Source organism: Candoia aspera, chromosome 1 (assembly GCF_035149785.1).
Source record: "Candoia aspera isolate rCanAsp1 chromosome 1, rCanAsp1.hap2, whole genome shotgun sequence".
In the NCBI taxonomy this organism is placed as follows: Eukaryota; Metazoa; Chordata; class Lepidosauria; order Squamata; family Boidae; genus Candoia; species Candoia aspera.
In genome coordinates, this window is record NC_086153.1 from 60,501,238 (window position 1) to 60,528,883 (window position 27,646).

At 41.3% G+C, this 27,646-nt stretch overlaps 1 protein-coding gene across 1 annotated transcript in view; it reads right to left on the reverse strand.

The window, feature by feature from the left end:
* The window catches only part of GLP1R (glucagon like peptide 1 receptor), a 126,975-nt gene extending 101,214 nt beyond the window's left edge, over positions 1-25,761 (reverse strand). Inside the window, exon 1 of the mRNA XM_063290122.1 lies at positions 25,648-25,761. Within this exon, the coding sequence (XP_063146192.1) occupies positions 25,648-25,761 (114 nt within the window). The remainder of the gene's footprint in view (positions 1-25,647) is intronic.
* Positions 25,762-27,646: the final 1,885 nt, after the last annotated feature.

A 27,646-nucleotide genomic window follows, 5' to 3' on the forward strand; every position in this document is an offset into this window, starting at 1 on the left:
TGGTACGCATGGTTTGGTTTCCACCAGACAAAACACACTCATGTAATCCAAAAATGTCAGCCCTTCATGGTAGATCAGAAAACAGTGCAAGGATTACTGGAATGCTATTTGTTCTTGTAGGATAGAGCAATAGAAGCTTGAAAGGCTGCAGGAATTTCCCTCTGCCTCCTCTTATACCAAACAGAAATAAGCACAGTTATTTTGAGTTTCTTTCTCATGTATTCTCTTTTTCCAGGATTGATTTATTTTCCTGTACTTGATCCTGTGTACCTTCTTCAAAGTTATCTCTGCAATCCTCTACAAAAAATTTCAGTTTTTTGATTCATTGATTGTCTACAGAACAATCCTTCAGAAATCATCCGATCACTTGAGATGAGAATTAATGTTCTTCTTAATAAGCATTCAAAAAATGTGAAAGGGGTAGAATACTCTTTCACAAAACTCTATTATCTTTGAGAAATGTTGGAGAAAGGGTGAGATACCAGATGACTGGAGAACAGCAAATATTCTCCATCTTGGGAAAAGGAAGATCCAGGGGACTACAGATTACTCAGTAGAACATGAGTATTTCAGAAGATTCCAGAGCACTTCATAAAGAGATGAATCTGTAAACTGTTTGAAAACAACAATATGGTAATTATAAAACAAATCACTAATGTGGACTTGTTAATCATCTCATTTTTAGACTGGGCAATCAAGCAGTGTTTCTGAGTACAATTCAAGGTCCCACTGCTTCCTTTATAGTCCTATGTAACTTTAGCTTTGGGTATCTAAAATACCTCCTTTCCCAGACAGATTCTGCTCACCCTGTCCAGAAGACCAAAGAGTCACCATCCATCATTATTTATTTATTTATTATTCAAATTTAGTTACTGCCCATCTCCCCCAAGAGAGTCCCAACAGTGGATGCTCTCTGTGAGGATGTCAGGTCCAGCCCAAGAGCAACGAAGAGTCACTCTATTCAAACTCCATTTCTTTATTTGCTCACACCGTATAGACAGAATCTTGCCAGACTAAAGCTACTCTACCTAACCTAAAGGGAAATAACCTGGGGGACTCTAGGGTGGGGCTATCCTGAAGCTCTTCATTTTCCCACCATTGCCTCCTGGACTGTGCCTCCACTTATCTCCTTCACCTCCTTGGAATGGGCTCCCTCTTTCCTGAGAACCAGCGGCACCGCTGAAATTCACCACAGAGGGCTTCCCTCATTTGGAATAGCCTGCCCCCTGAGGTGAGGATGACCTTCATTCTCATGGTCTTCCAGAACTTGGTAAAAACAGGCTGTTCTGGAAGATGTTCAGAGATTGACTGTGGAGTCATTGGTGCCAATAGTTGTTTTATTATATTAAAATTTGCATTATTTATTATCATTTTATTACTAATATCTATTATTGTTTATCTTCTGCCCAGAGTCTGTTTGAATTGAGTGAAAGAGTAACCTCATAAATAAATAATAAACTTCCTTAGTGAATTTTGAGAATATTCTAGATAGAATATATCTTGATTTTAGCAAAGCATTGATAAAGTACCATATGACATCCTGATTAGCTATCTAGTCAAGCGCAGGCCTGGACGGCATAATAATTAAATAGATGCATGTCAGCTTGAAAGTAGTATTCAAAGACACTACTCCATGTTTCCCTATTGGAATACGTGGGGTATCGTAAGTTTCAGTCGTACTCTTCAATATTTTCATTAATGATTTGATGAAGAAATGGAAGGAATTCTTATCAAAGTTCCTGATGACACAACATTAGTTGGTGTAGCTAATATCCCAGAGGACAGAAGTAAAATTTAAAATGATCTTGATAGGTTAGAGAAATGGACTGAAAATCAGAGAATAAAATTTAACAAGGCACAAATGCAAAATTCTTCACTTAGGGATCAGTAATCAAATGCAGATGTATAGAATAAAAGATACCTGGCTTAGCAACAGTATTCCTAGAAAAGATTTTGGAAAAGCAGTTGAACATAAACTAAATGTGAGTCAGCAGTGCAGCATGACTACAAAACTGCAAACATAATTTAACCAGGAACTATACAACTATAAGTATATACAGCTATAAGTATTAGTATACAACTAAGTATAATTCCCAAACCACAGGAAGCAATAGTTTTATCCTAGTCTGCACTGGTCTAATTTCACTTTGAGTATTTCTTGATACTAATTCTTGGCACAAGACAAGCTAGAACAGATTCAGAGAAGGTAACAAGGATGATGAGAGGACTAGAAACTAAGTCTGATGGAGAAAGATTAAAGGAACTGGGAATGTTCAGCTTTGTGCAAACAGAACTAAGGCAGATATGATATACACTTCAACTATCTGAAAGCATGTCACACAGAATATGGCCAACAATGTTCTCCATTGTTCCAAAGTGCAGGATACAAAATAATGGATTTAAATTACCAGAATGCAAATTCCAAATGAACGTTAGGAAACCTTCCTAAGAATAAGAGATGTTCAGCTAGGTAGTAGAACCAGCTATCCAGACAGATTGTATGCTCCCCTTCATATGATGCTAAACATTGGAGGGTAGACAATAATTTGTGTTCCTGCACTGAGTGACATGTTAGACACAATGGCCTAAATGGTCCCTTTTAACTCCATGATTGTATGATTAGCCCCTTAAATAGCAGCAGCTGCATAAAGCATACTGATTATGTGTTAAAATCTATATAAAGTACAGATTTACCAAATTAATTTAGTAGCTTTTGTGTCCTAAAGAAACAAAGTTTAAAAAGGAACAAAGTAAGAGTTAAATTTTATTAGAGTGACACATTATTTATTGTTCTTCCTGTGGCTACAAGTGAATTCTTATAGTCCACATTTCACTCTTCTCTTTCCATTCATTTTTCTCTTTATCCACTTCCTATATTTAGGATTAATCTCTCCCCTAATCTAAAATAAATAATTTGAAAATAAAATTCTGGAAATAGCATGGAAAGATTATTCGAAGTTCTAATTCGAAAAGCACCTAAATTTTTGATGTTCCAGCTAAGTCTTTCAGAATCTTGCTTCTGGCTAGTTAACTTGCACAGTAATGTCATTTATAACCATTATCAATATACCATTGGGTAGAAAGAAACTACAGCAATAGCCAAGCTGCCAGGAAAACTGGAAGAGGCATTTAACAGATAATAAAAAAGAAATGTTAGCCTTAAGCCAATAGACCTCTTTCTATTGAAAACTATCCAGTTCTTTGACTCCCCAGAAGTTAAGAAAAACAGAGACACAAATAAATGTCATCTTCTGAAAAGATACCTTAATAAGGAGCTCTCAAATTTTCAAGGCAGTCACCTGCTAAATGATATATGTATTTGTCTGAGCCCTCTAAGAATAAAAATGAAGATTTCATTGGGGATACAGTTGGACAGCTGCAACCTTGTTAGAATTCACTCCTGCTTTGCCTGAACAAGGCAGCTGCCAGCTTGTCCAAGCAAAGCAGAAGCAAGTTCTGACAGCAATCGAGCTTTGAGTGTACATGCCATGAGGCTTGCACACACAAATCTGGAGTCCTGCACAACTGCTCTCCAGGTTTTCTTCTCTGTTTTGCTTCTCCAACTTAACAGGCAGTTTGTCCGGGAAGAGTTCAGGTAGCAAACCTGGTTGATGTGTGCAAGCCCAAAAGACATGCAGTCCCCCTCCAATTTGCTCACAACTACCAGGAGTTGTCCCACAGTTTGATTACCCCTGCCTTACAGAATCTCTCTCAAATCACCTTCTAAATGGATTGCTCATGAATACAGTTTTTACATCTCTGAAAATATTCTACATGAAACAAAAGATTACTGATTTATCCATCTATTCCACTGTGTTTTGCTCATATAATAAAATCCTTCTGACTGGAAACAAAGCTGAATCCAATTTCAAATGACAAATTATTTACTCCAATACTAAAGCACTAAAGGGATACCAACTCTATAAGCAAAGGCATAATAGAAACATAACACAAAAATGTAACAAATATCTGACCAACTACTGTTCTTACAAATGACCAATATTCTATGGTATACGACAATATAAGCTATCACAATGAAGAAGGAATATGAGAAATACTCTTCTCTACCAAATACACTATCAGTAATTTTCCAAAATCTTAGTTTCAAAAAAGTGATATATTCCTCTAATTGTTTATTAGCTGGGAAGAGAAAATGATTACCAAAGAAACTAAGATAGTTCAAAGAACTGACCAAAAGTGTTTGGACCTGCAGCAACAATTAGGAATCCCAAATACAAAAGAAAATTACTTGCAAAAACAAGAGAACCCTGAATTTCATGTTTGATGCAGATTATCTGAAAACTAACCTTCAAACTACTTTTTTTTTATCAACAGCATCCATGTATTTGATCCCCATGTGCTGTCAAGTCTTACATTTTGATCTTGCTCACAAAAAGGAATATTCTCAGCTCCTCTTTCCTCCCCCACTGGAGAAGCCTCTCTAGATTCTTGAGGGATCCTGCTGAGCATTGCTGGGAGTGGACAGAGGAAGCCAAAATCTCACATTTTAAGCTCTTATAGAATGAACATATATTATTGTATGCTGAGATATTTCCTCATGCTTCTACTAATTTGCAAAGAGTAGGTTGCAGTCATCTTGCCAAGAGTTGGTTAACATGCTATAGATTGTTCTCAATATTTTATGCAGCTCATACACATAGATTGGGAATGTTATACATATTGTTAAATAAAGAACATTTTCTTAACTTACATGACTGAATAAAGTTGAAAATCAGTAGTTTTAAGAAAGGTATGTGACATAGATATCCAGAATTTTACATACCACCTACTCTAGTTATAGCAAACTATTTCACTGTCAAAACACTCAAGAGAGTTAGTAGTAACATAGATCCACACCTTTCAGTAGTCATATGCACTTCTGACCATCTTCTTGGCTTTGTGTGAAAGTCAGTGCAAAGCAGTTAACACATTTTTAAATTTAGTGAGGCACATGAAATATATTTTGACATGGAATATTTATGTATCTAATTTTTATGGCAAGTTCCTAAACTTAAAAACATTTTATTACTGCTATGCATTTAATTATATTTGAGTGTTCACCATCTTGTAAGTTTATGAGACAATGACGCAATAAATAATTGTAGCATAACCAGCAGTCAACAGCCAGTATACTAGCAGATCATATCAGAAGGAAGATTCTACTTGTTCCTCCTCAGAATACTAGAGTGGGGTGGGAATCAAAAAAGAAATAGCTCCCATGAGAAGATGGTAATGGGAAAAAGAAAAATAATAATAAAAGAGGAACAGAACAGAACAGAAACTTTGGAAGCATTGTACCTGAAATTGTTTTTCATGAACAAACTTAAATAGCAGGTGATCATATTGGATGTTCTCAGAATATTTTTCCCACGCCCATCTTGCACTATCAGAGGGACAAATTTTCTCTCTTTTCAAAAAAAAATCACTGAACCAGGATATCTTTTAACAAAACCAGTACAACAAAAGTGCTAGTTAGATTTCCTTCCACCATCTCCCTTAAAGTTCTATGTTGTTAACAAAAACAATTTATGATTATACTTCAAAATTGCACAGACTGTGCGAAAAGGAAATTATGTACCAAGGTAACCCAATTCAGTGCCAAAAAGTCTCAATTCTGAAGTGTGCCCGCAGGTTTGTTTATTTCAAATATATAACAGCAACACAAGCAGGTGGGAAAGCACTAGAACAGCCACTGAAGTCCTCATTACCGGAAATACTAAATGCTAAAGATTCCAAGCTCAGGATCTTCCACTAACAGTTTTCCTTCCAACCATTGTAACAGCCTTTAGGGTTAGGAAGTTTTAATAAAAGCATCTGGCATCCAAGTTTCTCAGAATTGTAAGCTTTGTGCATAGTTGCCAAACACTGCATTTATATGCATAAGCATTTATTCACACTCACCTACTCTGTCTGCAAAGTTAATTAATAATTAAATTCTCTGAAAACTGATTTGTCCTTCATAGAAGTGTCAGTATTTTAAAAGCAAGTGTGTGTGTTTTTCTATGCAAGTTTTCCCCAATTTGCTAACTTCCAAATATAGTAGACTATAACTTCCAGCCTTCCCAGACAGTACAAACAAAGGTACTTGAGAATGAATGCTTAGTCCAACACAAGTAATCAACACACTGAGAGCCAGCACTGGGTACTTGTGAAAGTGTTGGACTAGGAGCAAGGAGACCTAGAGAGTGTCCATGTCCAGCTGGGTTAATCACGCTCTTTCACAGCCTAACCAATTTTGCAAGGTTGTTGTTGGAAAATTAGGAGGAGGGAGCAAGCAGGATACAAACTGAATGAATGAATACTGGAAAGCAACTTGCTGAAGGTGGCTGTTTTATGGTCTTAATGCCTAGACAAAAATTTATATTACCATCTACAGTATTTCACTCAAGATAGCCACCCTTCTCAACCCTGTATTTCACTGTACTCCTCCTTCCATGGACGGAGAGTCAAGAAAAATTGCCCAATCTGTGCATATTATTGCTTTCTGTAAATACATTTCTGCCCCTACCCTTAAGAAAGAACTGTTAAGAATGAGACACAGGATTTAGAAACAGCACTTCTGAAGGAAATCTAGAGATAGCAGTGGTACTTTCAGGTAATGCTACAGATAAAAACAGATGGGGAGAATTAAAATGCAACATTAATGTGTGAGAATACTGTATGATTTAATTTAGCTTTATAATAAAATTTTGCTTCAGAAAATATGGAGCAACACTGCAGAGCAGATGTTTTACTACTAAATCAAAGTAAAGGTAAGCTGTTGCCAACCAGCAGGTAAAAAGATCATCAGAAAAGATCAAGACAGAAAATGTAAGCAACACTGTTTGTATTTAACGACCAGCTAAAACAGTTTGGCTTAATAAATCATTGTGGGAATGAGTTGGATAGAAGTACATGTAAGAAACCCTTTCCTACTCTGCTTCTCCCTTCCGAGGACCAATAAATCAAGAAAACTTTCTATGATGTCAAACCTGGCTATTATGCTTAGGTACATCTAAATAACCAGATGTGTAAACTATCCTAGACATAGATTTGCTGCTGGCTCATGAATCCAGGCATGCTTGTGCACACTTAACCCTATATTCACATGAATCCATCATCCTCTAGGTTACCCATTTACATATAAAGTAGATCTAAGCTGAAAAAAGAAATCAGTATAGTCTGTTTATCATAATTTTTATATTATCACTCTGGCTGCAGTCTTTGATAAAAAGGCAAGGCAGGCAGGCAGGCAGGCAGGCAAAAAGACATCCATTAAGCACTGGTGCTCAGATGTGAAAGATTCGTATTTGAATCTGAAAACGATTAGGGACAGCTTTTTCAGTAGTGACTGGCTGTCATGTCCCCCGTTGCAATGTATACATACATCACAACGGGGAACATGCCTTACCGATTTAGAGGAAGGGGAAGGAAAGAATCAGGGCTAATCCCGTAAGCACCGAAAGACAATACAAGACAAAGGACAAAGGAAACATACCTTTGCCCTGACCCGGGAAGCCATCATCCTATCTCCCTGACATCTCTGCATTACCACGGGGAACACACCTGCTCCGGACACAGGAAGAGGACAGAAGTAATCGGCGCTAATCCCCCTGATCACCCATTGAGGCTCCGGAATCGCCCGATTGCCCATCAAGACTCCGGGTTCACCATCGGGCAGGACTTTGGGACAATGGGGGGTGGGGAAGGACCACGTCCGCACCGCGGGTATTTACAGGCTACCTCGCACACCATGTGCTCATTCCCGTCTTTCTCAGAATATGCATTCTATTCTCAATAAACCGGAAATCCTTAGCCCTGGCTAGTGAGTCTGTGCTTTATTGGAATAAGGGCAACCATCACATAAAGACGGGAATCCAAAAAAAATTTTTTCCGCTAGCACCATTCCAGAATTCATCTGTGAGGGATCAACAGCTGGCGATGGAAAAACTCAACCCATGAAGAGCTGGCTACCGGAGGGCCGGTGACGGGACTCCCGACTCCACGGTATGGGTGATCGGCGAGAACCCTGTTCCCAGACGGTACGAAGTCCAGGAGGGTTCGGGATCAAGCTCGGAGGAGGAGGAGGCCGGAAGAAGCTGGACACTTGAAGCCACCAGAGAGTTGCAGGGTGAGTGGGTCACCATGGATGAAACACCGGGATCCCTGCCAGGGACGCTCGGGGCGTCTAAGCCGCGGGACCTGCTGTCCCCAACAATCGCAGGAGCCGAGGGAAGGCGCCAGACCGGACGAACTGAGGAAGGCTCCCAGACAGCTGAGTGGCTGAGGATAATGGAGGCGAGGCTGGAGTCAATCGAACAGCTGTTCCTGAGATGGTCAGTGGTGTGGGAATCCCAAGGAAGGGGTGAGGTGGAACCAGGAACCCGAAGTTCATCACCCCCCCTCCCACCCCTGAGACGCGACAGGCGGGGAGAGGAAGGAGATGGCAGGAGGCTGAGGCAGTGCCGGGCAGAGTCCACATCGCGGAACCCACCAGGAGGTCATCTTCCCCCCTTCCCACCCTGGAGATGCAACCGCTGGGAAGAGGCTGGAGCCGGCACGAAACGGAAGCAATGCCGCCCGGAGTCCGGCTTAGGGAATCCCCACACTGAGACCGGAGAACCCCAGCAGCCCGAAGTACGCCCAGACGCCCAGATGTGGTTTGGAGCCCACTGGGAGCAGGGGTGAAAGACCTCGGGGTCAAATTCGACGGGGACCCAGCAACATTATCCTTCTTCCTGACGAACGCAAAGAACTACATGGAAGAATTTGGGCCATATTTTCGCTCAGAAAAGGGCAAAATTAATGCCATTGCGAACAAACTTAAGGGAAGGGCGGCTGACTGGTATGTGCAGCTATGCCAGGCAGATGCCCCAGAGCTCGAAGTCATCGACGAGTTCCTCTGGGCATTAGATCTGCACTTCAGAGACCCCTTGGAAAAGGAGAGAGCGAAGAGGTCCCTAAGGAGAATCAGTCAAGGGCAACGATCTGTAGCAGATTATGCCATGGACTTTAAAGCACTGGCAGGAAAGGTGGTGGACTGGTCGCAGTCTACCCTAATCAAACGTTTCAAAGAGGGCCTGAACTTGAACATTCTGAGATGGGCATTATGCAGAGATGACCCAAACACTCTACACAAGTGGATACTGCTGGCCGGTAAGGTGGAAAATGCCCAGGAAACCTTCCTGCAAGCCAAGAGGGCGGCACAACAAGAGGTGATGATAAAGGGACCCTGAACCGCTGCAGGACCAGTGAGGACAACATCCCAACCCTGGAGAGAGGAGAGGGAGAGACGGTTCACCAGGGGGCAATGCCTTTGATGCGGGAAAGAGGACCACAAAGCGGCGGCGTGCCCGAAAACCAAGGTAGTTGACACACCAAGAAAACTGCTGGGCAAACCACCCGCAGTGCACAAAAAGATACCAGTGACCAGAGGAGAGATCGGAGCAAAAGAACTACCTTACTCCAGCGACGAGGAGGAGAACGACCAAGAAGAGCCTGCGGGAAACACCAGCCACCTGCTCTAAGAAGCGCCAGAGGGCAGGTGGAGGAGGAGAATGGGCGCAGCGACATCTGGGTGAGTGCCAACTGTCCCACCCTGTACGTAAAAGTTAAGTTAAAGTCCAATGAGAAGTCAATTGAAGTCTGGGCCCTGATAGACTCGGGCCGTTCTAGGTGCCTAATGCACCCGGACGTGGTTGCCGCTTTAAATCTCCGCTGCTGTCCACTTCAGCACCACATAGTGTTCACACAATTGGACGGTTCGGCAGCGGGAGGGGGCCCGGTCACCCAATTCACCGAAGTGATGCTGCAGTTAGGCAGTCACCGGGAGAGACTGAAATTTGTCGTAGCACCAGTGGGCCAACCTTTAATCATCTTGGGCATTCCGTGGCCAGTACAAAGGAACCCCTACATAAATTGGGAAACCAGGATGATCACGTTTACAGACAGCTTCTACCAAGCACCTACAGGGGACCGAATTCCCCGTGCTGCGGTGGGGAGGGCGGCGTCTACAACCACACACCTGGAGGCAGCGGCCCTGGAAGGCTTGCCAGACAGGTACGCGGAGTTTGCAGATGTGTTCGGGGAGAAAGAAGCAGACAAACTCCCACCCCACAGAAAGACTGACTGTGCAATAGAACTGGTTCCCAACACACCCTTGCCAAAGCCCAAAATTTACGCAATGACCCAGAAAGAACTGGCAGCATTGCGGGAGTTTGTGGACAAGAATTTAGCACGAGGCTTCATCGAGCCCGCAAACTCACCAGTTGGAGCCCCAGTCTTGTTCAGAGAGAAAAAGGATGGGACATTAAGACTCTGTACGGACTACCGTGGATTGAATGCGGCTTCCATATCCAACAAATATCCTTTACCATATTAGCACATCTGGCAAAGGGGAAAATCTTCTCCAAACTGGACTTGCGAGAAGCCTATTTCCGCATATGCATACAGGAGGGGGATGAGTGGAAGACGGCTTTCAATTGCCCACTGGGATCATTCCAATATAAAGTGTTACCGTTTGGTTTGGCAGGGGCACCAGGGGTATTTATGCAGTTAATTAACGAGGTCTTGCATGAACACTTGTTCAAGGGGGTCCTGGTGTATTTAGACGATGTATTAATATATTCTGAGACGGAAGAGGAGCATGAACGCTTGGTTAAACAGGTGCTCAAGAAACTCCGCAAAGCCGAGCTATTTGCCAAGCTCTCTAAGTGCGAGTTTCATAAATCTCAGATAGATTATCTGGGTTATAGAATCTCTGAGAGGGGCATCGAAATGGACCCTGGGAAAGTCCAGGCCATCCTGGCATGGGAGCGCCCGCACACTAGGAGGCAACTACAGAGTTTTCTGGGATTTACAAATTTTTACAGGGGGTTCATCAAGGGACTAGCGGAAATCATTTTGCCCCTAACTAATTTACTCCGCACCAAGGGTTTGGGAGACACGTGCAAAGCACGAAACCCAGGAGCGCTACTTAACTGGACACCTGAATGCCAAAGGGCTTTTGATCATCTCAAAAGCCTGTTCACAGCCGAAACAGTTCTACAACACCCCGACCCCACCAAGCCCTTTGTAGTCCAAGTAGATGCCTCAGATTTCTCAATCGGGGCACTCTTGCTTCAGCGGGATTTAAATAATCAGCTGAAGCCTTGCGCGTACCTCTCCCGCAAGTTCTCCGAAACAGAGCGGAGATGGCATGTATGGGAGAAAGAGGCTTTTGCCATCAAAGCTGCCTTAGAGGCATGGCGACACCTCCTGGAAGGGGCCACTTGCCCCTTTGAGGTCTGGACGGACCACAAAAACCTGGAAGCGCTCAGTACCCCGAAACGCCTCAGCCCCAAGCAGGTTCGCTGGGCTCAGTTTTTCAGCCGCTTTAATTTTAAACTGAAGTTCATACCAGGAAAAAAGAACGTCTTGGCTGACGCTCTCTCTAGACGGCCCCAGGATGCCAGTCAGGCATCAGACATTGTAGGTACTGTGTGGACTGACACACAGCTGGGTTGCCAAGCCGTCACGCACAGCCAAACTGGAACGCAGCGCACCCCGGCACAACCGCCCGCAAGGGAAGGGAGACGCATGTCAATTTCATCGCAATTGCAACAGCAGTTCGTACAAGCTTTAAAAACGGACACATGGTTGCAAACCAATAAAAACAATGTTTCTTTTATAAATGATTTGGCCTGGAAACAAAATAGCTTGAACGTGCCGGAGCAATTGCGAGCAGAGGTTCTGAGCCGTTCTCACGATGACAAAACGGCAGGACACTTTGGCTTTGTTAAAACACATCTGGTAAGGCGACAATTCTGGTGGCCTACACTTAGGAAGGATGTAAAAGAATATGTCGCTGCTTGCCCTACATGTGCTATGGCCAAGCGAAAAGTGAGCAAGACCCAGGGACTATTGCAGCTGGAGGCAAGCCCCTCCCACCCTTGGGAGGAAATATCAATGGACTTTATTGTAGACTTGCCACCCAGCCAGCGGAAAACGGTCATCTGGGTGGTTAAGGACTACTTTTCGAAACAGGCACATTTTGTCCCATGCGCCTCCATTCCCTCCGCTCAACAGCTGGCACGCCTCTTCTTAAATCACATCTACAAATTACACGGTACCCCCTCCCGCTTGGTCACAGATAGGGGTACACAATTTACTTCACAATTCTGAAAAGCATTCCTGAAGTGGATTGGCACCAAGCAGGCATTGTCCACTGCTTGGCACCCCCACACAGACGGCTCTACGGAAATCCTTAACTCCACCCTGGAGCAATTTTTGTGCTCCTTTATAAGCTACCAGCAAGATAATTGGGTAGACCTACTCCCCTTCACTGAGGTGGCATACAACAATGCAGTGCACCAGAGCACGGGCCACACCCCCTTCCGGGTAGTCTATGGAAGAGACTTTGTCCCGATCCCGGAATTGCCACAGCCAGCTACCCCGCCTTGTTCCCCAGATGACTGGGCTGCTCAGCTAGCCAATGTTTGGCCAATCATTCAGCTACTCTCTCTGAAGCCCAAGCAACCTACAAGCGGTATGCGGACAACCACAGAGCTGCGCAACCAGACTTCAAAGTGGGAGATAAGGTCTACCTCTCCACTAAATGAATTAAGTCTCCGCAGCCCTCAAAGAAGTTAGCCCCCAAATTCATTGGCCCTTTCCCAATAGTGGACAAAATCAACCCGGTAACTTTCAAGTTAGAATTGCCACACAACTTGAAACGCATACACCCGGTGTTCCATTGTGCCTTACTGAAACCGGCTATCTCCTCAAAGTGGCATAACGAAGCCCCCCCGCCTCCTCCTATCATGATCGATGGGCAGCAGCACTTTGAAATAAAGGAGGTCCTAGATTTCAGAAGGCTACGGGGCACCCTTCAGTAGCTGGTCCGCTGGAGACATTTCCCTCACCCTGAGTGGGTGCACGCCCGGGATGTCTCAGCGCAACGGCTAGTCACACGCTTCCATGCAGCATATCCTTCAAAACCGGTGCCCTGAAGTTTTTCTTGGGGAGGCAGTATGTCATGTCCCCCGTTGCGATGTATACATACATCATAATGGGGAACATGCCTTACTGATTTAGAGGAAGGGGAAGGAAAGAATCAGGGCTAATCCCGTAAGCACCGAAAGACAATACAAGACAAAGGACAAAGGAAACATACCTTTGCCCTGACCCAGGAAGCCATCATCCTATCTCCCTGACATCTCTGCATTGCCACGGGAGACACACCTGCTCCGGACACAGGAAGAGGACAGAAGTAATTGGCGCTAATCCCCGATCGCCCATTGAGGCTCCGGAATCGCCCCGATCGCCCATCAAGACTCCAGGTTCACCATCGGGCAGGACTTTGGGACAATGGGGGGTGGGGAAGGACCACGTCCGCACCGCGGGTATTTACAGGCTACCTCGCACGCCATGTGCTCATTCCCGTCTTTCTCAGTGTATGCATTCTATTCTCAATCCTTAGCCCTGGCTAGTGAGTCTGTGCTTTATTGGAATAAGAGCAACCATCACACTGGCATTTTAAAAACAAATAAGTTTTAATGAATTGACAAATACTTAATTATAAATGATTATTTAGAGCTGCATGGTGAATAAGTACACTACCCTTCAAAGATGCTGAAGTAAGTAGCTGCTTACTTTATAGCATGGAAGCAGTATTATCAGGTGAATAGGAAGAAAGGTCTGCTTTAAGATTAAATCTGAGAAGCATCTGCCATGTTTCTTTTCTTCATCAGCCATAGTTTAACACATTATTATGTATTCAAGCACCAGTGATCATGACAAAGTATTTTATTATTCCTGTTTCCTGTTTTTAATGTTTGGTTCTCTCCTAACCACTATTATAAATGCTTAGAAGATGGGGGGAATACCCTATGCTAAAAAAAATAATAATAATCCAGGCTTCAACTGTCAGATAGGTGTTAATAACCTAGATACTAGAAGTAAAGTCCTTAAGAGCCTGACTCAAGTCCTCTAACATGTAGAGAATGGAAATAACAACTACTGTAGTCCTGTTCCAGGTTTTATACAGATAGCACTGAGGTCACAGAAGAGGAGAATGATTCATCAGATTCTTTTCTTTTGCATTTCCTGGCAGCTCAGCCCATGAAGTTTTGATGTTTGATTTGCTTCTCTAAGCTAAAGCTCCTTGACTACCAGAGGGGCCAGAGAGAATGCAAATATACCCATACTTTTGTGAAATCTGACCATTCATTTGCTGGTTAATAGGCTAGGATGGTGGCTGCTGTTTCATCAAGTGGGAGCTAATGACAGATAATGGTCTAGCGATCACTAAGAGCCACTCTTGAGTGTTTGTGAGGAGATACCCATCTTACTGGAAAAGGTAGAAGCACCAAAAAGCAGATTTTGGATTATGAGTCTATTATGCAGTAGTTGGAGTGGATAGAGACAAGCAGATGGAGAGCTGTAACTTCCAGGCAGAAATAGAGACAAAGCCTTTGGCATCCAGTGCATGCTCCCATGTGCAGGAAACTAAACTCAGCCTCTCAAGTGATTACTGTTTAAGTGGGGAGGATATAAAAGTATATACAGACATTTGATAATCTCCCTATATGGAAATCAGTCTCCTGGTTTCTAGTCCAGCACCTTAACCTCTGCACCAAACTGTATTGGTTTGTGTGTTCGTATCTACACAGATGCAGATACTAGATGGCTTTCTTCTCTTTGTTTACTTGTCTAATGCATAAATAAAAACTAATTATTCTTCAATATACCTAGTCATAAAAGATTAACATTAAACCAGTCCTAAATATAGTCCCATGTACTAAGAGTTTTGAAAGTTCTGAAAGTTAAATATTTATTGATATTATTTATGATTTTATTGAAATTTAAACTGTTTTAGTGTGAACCACCCTGAGTCCCCCATATGAGGGAGATGGGCGGCGATAAAAATATGATAAACAAACAAACAAACAAATAAATAAATATAATTAAATTGAAATGTGTCATGCTTCATGCCCATGAAATGGGAAAGTGTGGCATGATACCAGTATTACAGAACATACTGTATGTTCACTCTATGTAAGTGCTAGCATATAAGGCTGAATTTGCACACAACGGTAAGTCGAAATTCCAACCCATGTCTGTGGCTGCCTTGCAACCAACCAAGTAGAGCAGCAACTCTTGACAGTCCCCTCTGTTTTATTCACTGGACTTGGAAGTATTGTTAAATTGTGACAAACCTGGTGCAATTGCATTGCAGACTCTACAGGGCTGAAGCAGGAAGTCAGAACGTTTTAGATGGTTTGGAGAGAGTAGGATGGGTAGAGTTGGAGAACTAATTGTGACTTAACTCTGGCAAGACTGAGAGCTCTGGGTTTCTGTGCCTCCCTGGATCTGGTGATTTTTCATCTTTAATCCTTGTTGGGATTGCATTTCCCCTTTCAAAGCTGGTGCACAATATGGGGATCCTCCTGGACTCACTGATGCTGCTCAAAGTGCAGATGAAAGTTGTGATTGGGGTGGGGGGCTTTGTGCAGATTTGTCTTCTGTGCCAGATGTCCCTGTTGCTGGACAGGCCCTGCTCACTACCTTAGTGATTCCCTCATTGGATTTCTATAGTGCTGTGTGCTGTTTTGAGGCATTTGCTTATATGACACAACTGCTGTGCTAGCTGCATTGGCTTCCATATGCTTTCAGGTGTAATTCAAAGTGCTGGTTATTTCATTTAAAGCCATGCATTGTACAAGGCCAGCCCACTTCTGGGACTGCCTGTCTCCAAGGGATTCTGCCCATTCCACCATAACTGACAGGGTAGGCATGATCCAAGTCCCCTCTAAACAGTCATCTTGTGGGATCAAGATTATCCTTCCATGTCCCAGCACCTGTCCTACGGTATAGCTTCCTTCCTGAGATTCAGAGGGCTTCTGATAAGTTGTTAAGACCTGGCTTTTCCCCCCAAGCACTAGGCCCAGGACGTTAGTGGACCCCAATGTACGTGTGTCTGTGAAATTGTTAAATGGTTACATACTTTTTCTTTGCAAAATTTTTAAAATTTTGTTTTATTATGGGGTTTTTGTATTGTGGCTTTTTAAAAAATTGGTTGCAAGCCAGACAGTTAGGTGCATAAGGTGGGCAACCATATATTTTCTAAATATATAAATAAAATAGACTGGGATTGGCCAATATGCCTAGCAATCAAACCTCTACATAAAAAACTTTCAGCAGAAATAAATGCTTAATAAAGCACACAGCTGCATAGAAAGATTTAGTCACACGGTATGTTTCAACAAATTCTTAAGTGAACAGAAACTGACAAAACCGCTGGATGGTATAAACAAATCTTTCTGCAAACTTGAATGCATACTTTCTATTCACGTGCAGTTGCTTGATTATGTGGAATCAAGTTTGTGTTAATTCTTACTGACCACATAGATAGGCAGACCTTCTCTGGGAGGAGTGTGGCTGTTTATAGATTCAATTTTTTAAAAAAATGAATAGGGGAAGTGCAAAATCTGCACACCCTTTCAGTCAGCACATTTGAGATGTCTTTTGGCAACATTAACAGCTTGCAAACACTTCCTATAGCCCATTTTTGGAATTTCCCCCCACTCTTCCTTGCATAACTATTCTTGCTCAGGAATATTCTTAAGTCTTCTTGCATGCATTGCATGTCTGAAATCTCCCCATGGATTTTCAGTAATATGCAAGCTGGGGACTGTGAAGGCCGTTCCATAATCTTTATCTTCCTTTCCTGCAAGTGCTTTATGGTTGATTTGGAGATAAGTTTCACATTGTCCTTTTGCTGAAATACCTCATCTCCTTTCAGCTTGTTTCTTTACCAGGTCAGCTTCCTAATTCTCATACAACCCCTCACAATAAGCAGCTGATAACAAGGCAGAACCATAGTACAGAGCAAATGATAAAATCAATGATTTCTGAATCCCAAAGCTATCTACATTCCCCAAGATGCTGTCAGATGAATGATCTTATTGATTTTAAGGGTTACTATGACTTGAGGGCACATCCATCAGTCACTGAATCCTCAGTAAGGAAGGCATTCTCTTCATCACCCCCAAGACTATGTTACTCTTTGCATTACAATTCCAGAGAAATAGATTAAGATTATTTATCTGGTTATTTCTTTACTTTTCTCTTTAATTATATCCTGGATTGAAATGACACTCACCATGTGGTCTAGTTGCTCTGCTGTTTGGAAGATCTCTGTAGCTGTTTATTTATCTGCTATTTATATCCAAATGTGCTTTAGAAAGTGGAGTTTTGGTCAAGCCCAGTGTTCTTAATGCAGTCTCTGCATGAGACTGAGAGCTTGATATTTCTTCCTCAGCTCCTGGAACTCTACCCAGTTTGCCCACAGCCTCCCTCTGGATCCTATGGATTTCCTCACAAGGAACAGCCTTCTGGAGCATATGTGGGTGATTTCTTGGCTTCTCCTTTATCCAGAGAAGCTCCACAGATCTGGGCTCACCAGCTGGTTGCCAATCTGCCCCTCAGCGTTGTTTCCGACCATCGGAGGTATGTCAGCTCATCATTTCTCCTACCCAAAAGTTCCACTACACTCCTGATTCTTTACCAAAACTGAACTCTATGCCCTGGAAATCTTCAGCCATAATCCAGATGAGTTACCTATTGGCACTCAAACTTGAAACAAGAAAGCTGCTGTATGGTTAAAATCAGTTATGAAACTTTTAAAAGGAACACCAATGTAGGCTTGTTTGAGATCAGGAAGATCAACAAACCTATAGTACACTTTAGTCTAGATTGTCCTTCACAGATCTCCAGGTACAACACAGTTTGGCAGGGGAATGAGACACAGAGCAAATCAATTCCAAGAATAACTGTGGCTGATTAGATTTACTTGCAGTAAGGGGGGAAAAAAAACCACTGCAGCCAGCCATAATTTCCTTTGGCTCATGGCAAACAGTCATTTTATGTAGAGGATCAGGAAAAAGGATACTAAAATGGGCATGACACAAAGGAAAAGCAGGCACAAGTCTGAGGCAGATCTAACTTTCTAATCTGACCATAGGGAATGAAGAGAGAAAACGATCACATTACCAAATTTCAGTTGTCTTGTTGGCTGTTCCGTTAGTTAGCTTTCAAAAGGGGGAGTTAAAAAGCAACACTGGAGGAGCATCTGCCTAATACTCCAGAAGAGTTAAACCAAGGGAAATAGTTCATGGGAAATGCACCTAAGCAGTGAATAAAAAGCAGTGTAATCTATCCAGCGACCTAAAACCAGTATTATGTGAATAGCTTGACTGACTGACTTTTGTAACCAATAGCAAGGACACAGTAATCAGGCAGTACCAGACGACTGAGGATCTTTCAAGTTACTTGAGATATCATTCTTACATGAAGCACAATCTATTGGGAACAGTCTTGTAGAGATTCAGCAGGTCAAGGATTCAATTAACAGTTAAGATTTCAACAACTAATAATTGTATGTGTGTGTCAGTGTGGGAGTGTGGGTATACATGTATACACACAGACACACACAGACACATTTTACTTTGTATTCACTAAACTTTTATTAGGCTTCACACTGTATTTTTGTTGCCAATTGCTTTTTGTTGTTTGTAATTAAGACCCCCGAAGTTTGATGTGGTGTATATCTTTTCTAAGAACTGTTGTACCTTTGAGCCAACCTTGGCTGATTTCAAAAACTTAAACAGGGTCGGACCTGGACTGAACTTGGATTTATATTTATATACCCATTAAAATGTATATTTGATTGCTTAATAAACACAGAGTAATAAACCTTGAGTGATTTATTTCTTTCAGTTCATTGTCAAAGTTCAGACTTCTTTTAATCAAATTGCTTGGCAGTATAATGTCCCTCCCACACAAGAGTTTCCAAGGAAACATTCTGTCTATGCCACATTAGCTCTTTACCCATAAAGATTTCTATTCTTTCAGTTAAAATTGGGAAGAAATGAGATACAGGCAGAGGAAGAAGCAAGCTTTACCTGCTGAAAATTGTCCAGATGCTTTCTATTATTTTTATTAGTTAGTAGGTATCTAAGAAAAAGTAGTTTTCCCTGGGCACATTCTGCTTCTACTATGCAGAATTACAGGAATACTGTAGATTTATAATGCAAATAGTTATTGTTCTCCAATAAGCTCATATCCTTGTGTACATATGTACTCATCTAGAGATGGCCAATTTACTGTATATATGGAGGTCCAAGTCTGGAAGAAAAGGCACAAGGTGGAAATGTATTTTTCCTGGTCCCACATGACAAATCACGTTTTCCCAGTAGAAACTAGGCTGTCTGAAGAAAAGAAAAAAAGAACCATCATACTTTGATGGGTGGGTAGTCAAAGGGCAAGGAGTTTTTGCACTCAAGATTCAGAGATAGACCAAGCACGTAGAAGAGATATGAAGTAGGAAGAAGGTGAATCACCCCAGTATGCTAGTTGTTCTTTTCTAAGAACCTGACACAGAAAGTGCACCCACAGCATTTTCCTAGGAATCTGCTGAGTCCCAAAGCACTCTACCTACTTGTATATTTGTAAACAGAAACAGAAGCATGTCTCCAGTACTCACTCTCATCTAAAAGAAACAAAATTCTGTTGTATAGTTCCTGGATTTTACACAGCTTGAAGAAGTTAGGAGTACATAATGCTACACTTGTTCTATGTTTTGAAATGAAATGGGAAGGGAAGACTTAGAAGGTGGCACACAAAATAATACCTGTTTTGTGTCATTGTGCTCCCATAATTTCTACTTGTTTTAACATGAGGTCCAATATAACATTGTGATTACTGTTTGGCACAATTATCTCTTGTTGAGAAGCTTTCACAGGTAGTTGATCTCACTTTGATGCAATCGTGCTATCTTACAGACAGTGCTGATGCTATTAGTTTAAACAGAAACCTCAATATTTAGATTTAAGTAGACACTTAACATTACATCACCATTTCTTCACTTCATTCTTATCTATCCGTAGGCAAGGTGATGGGACACCTAAGTGTTCCAGTTCCCTTACCAGCCTGGAATCCACTCAATGGAATACAATTTTCATAATTTTCAAGCCACATCTACTGTAACTTCTATTAAGTCAAGAAAAGCTGCATTACCACCATACAGTTAGAACAATCTCAAGTGTTTTTTCTAGGAATAGGCTTTTGGAAATCATGAAAAAAGCTAGTACATCTGCATTTGACTTCACTATATGGTGATAAGGAGTTTACTTCCAGATTTCTATCTTTTTAAAGAAGTATAATCTTACCTGGCTCATTTCCCATTTACCTCCTTATTTACAATAATTCCACATGAGCCAGACTTCTCCTTAGTCTCTTAGTCTTGTCTTGGAAAGTAAATTGTGGAAGTTTATTGATTTCTTATTTTACAGCATTTATTATCTGTCCCAATCTCTGGGCGGCTGCAACATAAACAAGGTTAAAACCAAAATAATAAGAATTATGCATAAAAGAGTAAAAACAAAACAAGTAACTGTAAAAGCCATAATCTGCTCTGATAGAAATAATCAACCAGAACTGAATGCGTGTTGGAATATTGATTTTACTTGTTATCTAACCATGAGCCGATTAAGAACCATGCAGACCATCAGGGAAAAGTGTTTCAAGTCAGGCCTCCTCCAAGAAGGCCTGCCATCTAGTCCACATACCATGGACCTTTTGAGAGAGGACTCTCAATTAAATTACTCTCAATTATTATTTACTTTCATAAATAGACTTAATCATAATATTCTGAACTTAGTTTCTAATGGGACACATTCTAGACATAAATATATTAGCTCTTGATCATGATTACTTGATGAACTGATAGACTAACTGCTTCATACAAAGCAGTGTATGTTTTGTGTATGTTTGTATATGTTTCGGACTCAACCTTTCTTTTTATTTTTAAAGCAAAAATAAATAAATAAATAAATAAATAAATAAACTTTCCTTCTGACCGTTTGTCTACACAAAATTATCCTCACTGAGTTGCTCCTATGATAAAAAGCATATTGGCAGATATCTGTGAACATGTCCTCTGATTAAAAATTTGCAATCCAAAAATTTGCAATCAACTTGCAATCATCCAAGAACTTGCAATCAAGTAAACTGAAGGTAAACTGACTATAGACCTGCAAAACAAGAGAAAGACAAAAATGAGCATATAGTTCAAATCAGTTCTGCTACCAAAAGTTTCTATTTTGTGGTATCAGTTCAAACATACCAGATAATGTTACGTTGAATGGAAATCAGACGGAAGTTGCTATCATTTGCAAAGAGATTCAGACTACAGTAAACTGAGTGCTTAAAATGCTTTAAGGAGAATGTGATTTAATGAATCAAAGTAGTCACAATATCATACATACTTTGCTTGGTAATAAAATGAGCAAAAGGTGCCAGGCTTCAAAACAGTGGAATGCACTATTATGTTTTATTGATTTGCATTGGAATTATAAGCTTTCATTGTTGCACCATTGTAGGATATAAAAAGGTAGGTATTCTGTGCTTTCTCCTTCTGACAGGAATTAACCTTAACATACTTGTCATTAAGAGGAAAAAAGTGTATGTTTCCAAGGAGATACAGCCATGCTATATTGCCTATATAAATGTCTCTTCAAAAAAAAATATTTTGCTACTCTTTATCTGTTGCCATCAATGCATTACTTCAGTAAGGAAATAATACGTCTTGCTTCACTTGCTGACAATCTCACTCAGATATGTAACTACTAACTTGCAGGTGATGGTACCAACACTATAAAGCAAGCATAAAAATATGACATCGGTTTTGAAGGTATATCAACTCTCAGAGTTCATCATTAATAGAACTACTTTTTCTAACCAGTATTAAATTCAGGCCAGCACAGCACAGTTTCAATATCCTTTGGAGGAACACATGATAATGATACTCTACTTCCAATGTTAAAAGGCATAAGAGCATTGCAGACAGATGCAGTACATTAACACTGAATTGTTTAGAAATCACCGGTTGTCAGTATTCCAATTCAGGCAATAATGATGGTCACTGCATTCGTTTATTTAAACAAAACATGTGGCTAAATAATAACATTTATGCCTATCTGAGTAGGAGAAATCTCAACAACCAAAACAAAGGAATAGAACAAGATCTGTAACTTTTCAGGTTGAACTATCCTGGGCATTTATGCAATTTTCCCTCAAACTTACACAATTTCACTTTTAAACATTACAAATGCCGGTGCCAGACACTTCTGGAGAGAGCACAGCTTTATTTCCTGCCTTTTCTTGATACACATGTTTGATCTTAGCCAAAAGGCTATACCATTTTTTGACAGTTGATCCTACTTTATTGACTCAAAATGGTCTGCAAAGACCTTTGTGTTTCACTTAACAGTACGCTGGTTTGCAGATAAGTTTATTTTGCATGTAAAGGAACAGCTCGTACAATAGAAATGGGACTCCTAGAAGAACAAAGCAATTTGACCAATAATGCAATGGCATGGCTTTATTTATGATACAAATATAGCCAATATATGGGCATTTCTTAAGTCAAAACAAATCAGATTAAGAACCCAGGTAAACTGATATCGTCTAATGATGAAAACACCATGAACAGGCTAGCAAACGGTAGCAAACTTGAAATTCTGCAACCCCTACCCCTTTAAACTCTGGACACTGTACCAAAGACAGATATACTAATAGTACAGTAACACTCTCCACTTCTCTGGGAAAAGATTAATTGGAATTTAATGAGAATTTAATGTCATTTTTAAATTTTAAAATGTGACAGACAAAAGAGCAACTTAGCCAGTAATGTAATGAAGGTTTAATTTTACATTATGAGCAATAGAATGTGCTCTGGCCAATTCTATTTATTTAAAGACCTTCAATCTTTAATCATTAGTCATCACAGGCAATACTGGCACAGTAGTTTTCCACAATTTAAAATTTAGGAAAACTAGAAGAACACTTACACGGGTATTGCAATGCTGTGCATGTTTCCATACAGAGTCTTGCATCAAAAAGCTTTGCTTTCAATGCCATTCACAACAAGATGCTTATATATCATTTAAAGTATTTATGTATAAAAATGCAACCTTTTAAAAATACATTATACAGGAGGAGCAGTTTCAACTATGATCTTTACAATACCTTCTATATGACAATGAGTTAGTTCTAGGGATGTGCAAAATTTATTTATTTATTTATTTATTTAAACAATTTATATGGCTGCCCATCTTGTTTCTGTATCTCTGGGCAGCTAACAATAAATGAAAACCATAACATAAAACCTAAATTGTAAAAAAGAAGTGCTAATGCCAGGCAGCCACAGCCATCAAAAAGGACTCTAATGCGACACCGTACAACTCAGACAGACAGCCACTGTGACAGAAGGCACATCTCCTGGGTCCCACTAGATAATACTGCTTCAAGGAGGGGGCCCAGATCATGCCCATAAACAACCTAATATATTTTGGGATAAGCAGAATCAGAGACAGGAACCCAACCCTATGCTATGTACAGCTTTATTTTAAGTGACTATCAGCACCCTGAATTGCACCTGGAACACAACTAGCCAGTGCAAGCAGCAGAGCAGAGCATACTGTGGAATCAATCGAAGCAGCTATTTGTAGCTCAGGGTTGAACTGTGGAATCCTTGGTGCTCTTTGAGCTTTGTTTTCTTGCAGACGTTTCATTGCCAGACTAGGCAACATCTTCAGTGCCTTTTGTTGTTGTTTATTCGTTCAGTCGCTTCCAACTCTTCATGACTTCATGGACCAGCCCACGCCAGAGCTTCCTGTCAGTTGTCAACACCCCCAGCTCCCCCAGGGATGAGTCTGTCACCTCTAGAATATCACCCATCCATCTTGCCGTTGATCGGCCCCTCTTCCTTCAGTGCCTAGTGGTACTGAAGATGTTGCCTAGTCTGACAATGAAACATCTGCAAGAAAACAACAAGGCTCAGAGAGTACCAAGGACTCCACATACTGTGGAATGCCCCAAACTGCCCACACTGCTGCATTCTGAACTAGTTGTAGCTTCCGAATATTCTTCAAGGGCAACCCCATGTAGAACATATTGCAATAATCTAAGGCAAGAGTGACCATATGCAGGGCCTCCCAACCCTGTAATGGGCATAACTAGCGCAGAAGACGGATTTGTGTAAAGGCCTTCCCAACCATAGCTGCCACCTGCTCAAGCAGGAACTGTGTGCACCAGCTCTGTCTGGAGGATGCTACCCCATTTTGAGATAGAGGTAGAAAATCTCCAGATCCGGGTGGCCTCAAAACCCATAGCCACTCACTCTTGCTAGGGTTGAGCTACAACTTGTTCTTTCCCATCCAGATTCTCACAGCCTCCAGACATTGGGAAAGAACCTCAGCAGCATCACTTGGTCAGCCCATGTAGAGATATACAACGAAGTATCATCAGCATACTATTGTTCCTTCATCCCATGCTAGTGGATGATCTCACCCAGCAGCTTTACATGGGTGTTGTAAAGAAATGGGAAGACAGTACAGCCCTCTCCCTCTGCCCCCAAACAATGACTGGAAACAGCCTTGAAGGAAAAAGAACCACAAAACAGTGCTCCCCTGTAAGCCAGTTCAGAAGGATACCATGATCAATGGTATCGAAAAATGCTGAGAGATCAAGAATGGCGATGATGAATGCATCACTCTCATCCCAGTCCTCCCAATCATCCACAAATGTGAACAATGCTGTGTCAGTACTACAATCAGACCTGAAACTCAATTTGTTTCCTCCAGAGTCCTCTCCAGCTGCAAGATGACCTCCTTTTCAACAACCAGGAGTCAGATGGAGTCAGATGACATCCAAACTGAATGGATGGATAGATTAATTCTTCCCTAAAATGGGGAGGTTGGAGACCAGACAAAAAATATCCAAGTCTGCTGGATCCAGCCATGGCTTCTTGATGAGAGGGTGGACTATTACCTCTTTCAGAGTCAGGATAACTACCCATCCCTCAAAGTAGCTTTCATCATTGCATGGATTTGACTGTGTGTCATTTCCCAGGAGGTCTTGACCAACCAAGAGGGACACAGATTTACAACGCAAATAGCTGAATTCATAGCCCTAAGGACCCTGTCCTGATCAGGAATAACAGGCTAAACTCTTCCCAAATAACTAGAAAAGACTGTGCCTCAGTCAACTCCATAGGATCTGCACAGAGCCAGAGTCTAACTCTGAATGCATCCAAGCAATTTTAACTGACAGATCCCTAATATAGTCCTCATGTCCCCCAAAATGTTCTTGCCCAAGAAGGACCAGGTCCCCTTAAATAGGGCTGCCAGCTGGCTCTCCATGGCATAATAAGGGTGGAAAAATAATTATGTTTTGCTGTTCTTATTGCAACAAGGTAATCCTTAAGAATGGCTTTGTGGGACTCTATCTCTTATGCCACTTGATCACCTGGAATTCCTCTGAAAACCATGGTCCATGCACACAGAGAATCCCCATAGATGTGATCCGATTTAAGACTGTCATCACCCTCTCATTCCAGGCATCAACTATAGCCTCAGCTGAACCATGCACCAGAGTCTCAGAAACAACCAAAGTTCTCTCTGAAACCCAACTGGGCACATCAGGCATGTGTTGGGAACCAATCAAATAGGACCTTCCTCCCTGCAGCAAAGGCCAACAGGGAGTGATCTGACAAGAGACTGATGGTAACACCCCTCACATCACCACCACCGGAGGCAAAAATCAGATCTAGTGTGTGATGTTCACTGTGACTTGCCCCTCAATCTCAGTCAGGTCCATGGTGTTCATGGTGGCCAGGAACTCCTGAGCTGCCTTTGAATCTGCACCTAGAGAAGTCATGTTGAAAAGTTCCAGTACCATACTGTAAGTTTGAGAAATTCCACCGCCAAGCTGGACATAGCATCAAGCACCTCAGGCAGGGAGGCTGGTATATTAGCAGCTGTCCCATATGATCCCTAAAGCCTAACTTCACAAATAGGATCTCACATTCAGTTTCCTGCAGATGAACCACTATGAACCAGATGCACAGAACTGGTTTTGAAACAAACCAAGCATGCACATTTGAGCTGTTTTTGCACTGAACTGATTCCAGAACAGGGCTGGTTAGTTTCATTTATTGCCTAAAACATGCTCTTCGGGACAGAAATTTTTGAATATCCCATGGTTTTAGCTGCTATGATTGGATGATGTCTTATCTCTTGTACCTGAGATAGTAAACCATGTTATCTTATCATGCTCCTACTGCTGTTGGCTTAAGCTAGCAGTAGTGTTGTGGAATGTGATCTAGAGGAGTTTTCAAATGAAGCAACAGGTATTTGTTAGGGTGCCAAAATAGGGTGCCATTCTTGATCTATGCCAATGGAGAAAGACTGGTAATTGGAGAATGAGCTACAGAGGAAGAAACTGCTGTGAGGGACCACCAGACTCACCCAACTGGCTTAACTTCACACACACGTGATGTAACTGGAAAAAAATACTAGTACATTTGATTTGGTTGGTCCGTTAGGTTTCTGTGCGTGCGTTTTTGAAGGCACTCTGAAACTTCACGATCAAAAGAACATAATGCACATGCGCTGCTAAACTGAACAAGCTATCATCAACATGTGCATTATATTTTCACCCCCTAAAATCTATGATGGCTTGCTTTGACTGTTTTGGAATTTTTTACTTTGGTGTTGTTCATTCACCAATGCGAATTTGGTGTATTTATTGCATTCCACTGCACCCTTTTGTTTGTGGAAACTTCAAAGTCAATTTCAATTTTTTTTAAAAAAATGTCTACACTAGTTGGCCTACTAGACTCAGGTAAAGGTGCACTCTGATGATGCTCTTGTATGCTGTTAATGCAGACCATGGTGCATTCTGGGGCACAGGCATGTTTGAACTCATTGGTTTTACCTATATACTGCCATTTTGCTGCTCCTTTAGCACTTCAAGGATTAAAAAAGAGATGCTTTGTTTGTACATGATTCATGATTACTCTTTATTTGCCACTGAGTATTGATGATGTCAATGTTATTTACATTTAGGGTTTAAGTAATGGTAGATGCATAGGAAGAATATTTTCTGCTTCTGAGGTTAAGGCCTCTCTCTTGCGCAGTAGCTTTTTTCTCTTTCTTTTTCTTTCTTTCCTTTCTTTCTTTCTTTCTCTTTCTTCATCTCTGAAACTGCAAGGCTTGTTGGTTTATGGAAACTAACAGGAATACAAGGTGTAAATACTGATTTGTAGAGGGACAGTCCATGGTTCCGTCTGCAAGGTTAAAAGTTTAGGTGCAGACTGACTGGAATTAATTTAATTTTTTATGCCAGGATGACCTCCTGCCTGTCTAATCACTTTCGGAAATTGCTTGTTAACTGCTTTTCAGCTATTAGGAACCTTTGGATCGACACAGCACCAGGTGAGTTTGTTCTATTTAAAAGAGGGCAGTGTCCCCTCAAAATGATTTTTAAAAATATAAGAATACCCTCAGAAGGAATGTTTTCTTCAAGATGCTGGAGGACTCTTCCTATCATTAACTTCTCTCAGCTATTTCAGTTGGGCTAATCAACAATAGAGTGATGCACATTATAAATTATCTACCTTTCCATGTTGATGTCACCACTCTAAGTCTACCCAACTCCCAATTAAAGTCTGTTCTCCCACAAATATAGTTTAGTTCCAAGAAAATGCATCAGTCAGTTACAATACACTTGATGCTAACAAATTGGTTTCTTCAGATTCAAGGATAATTTATTGCACACTAAA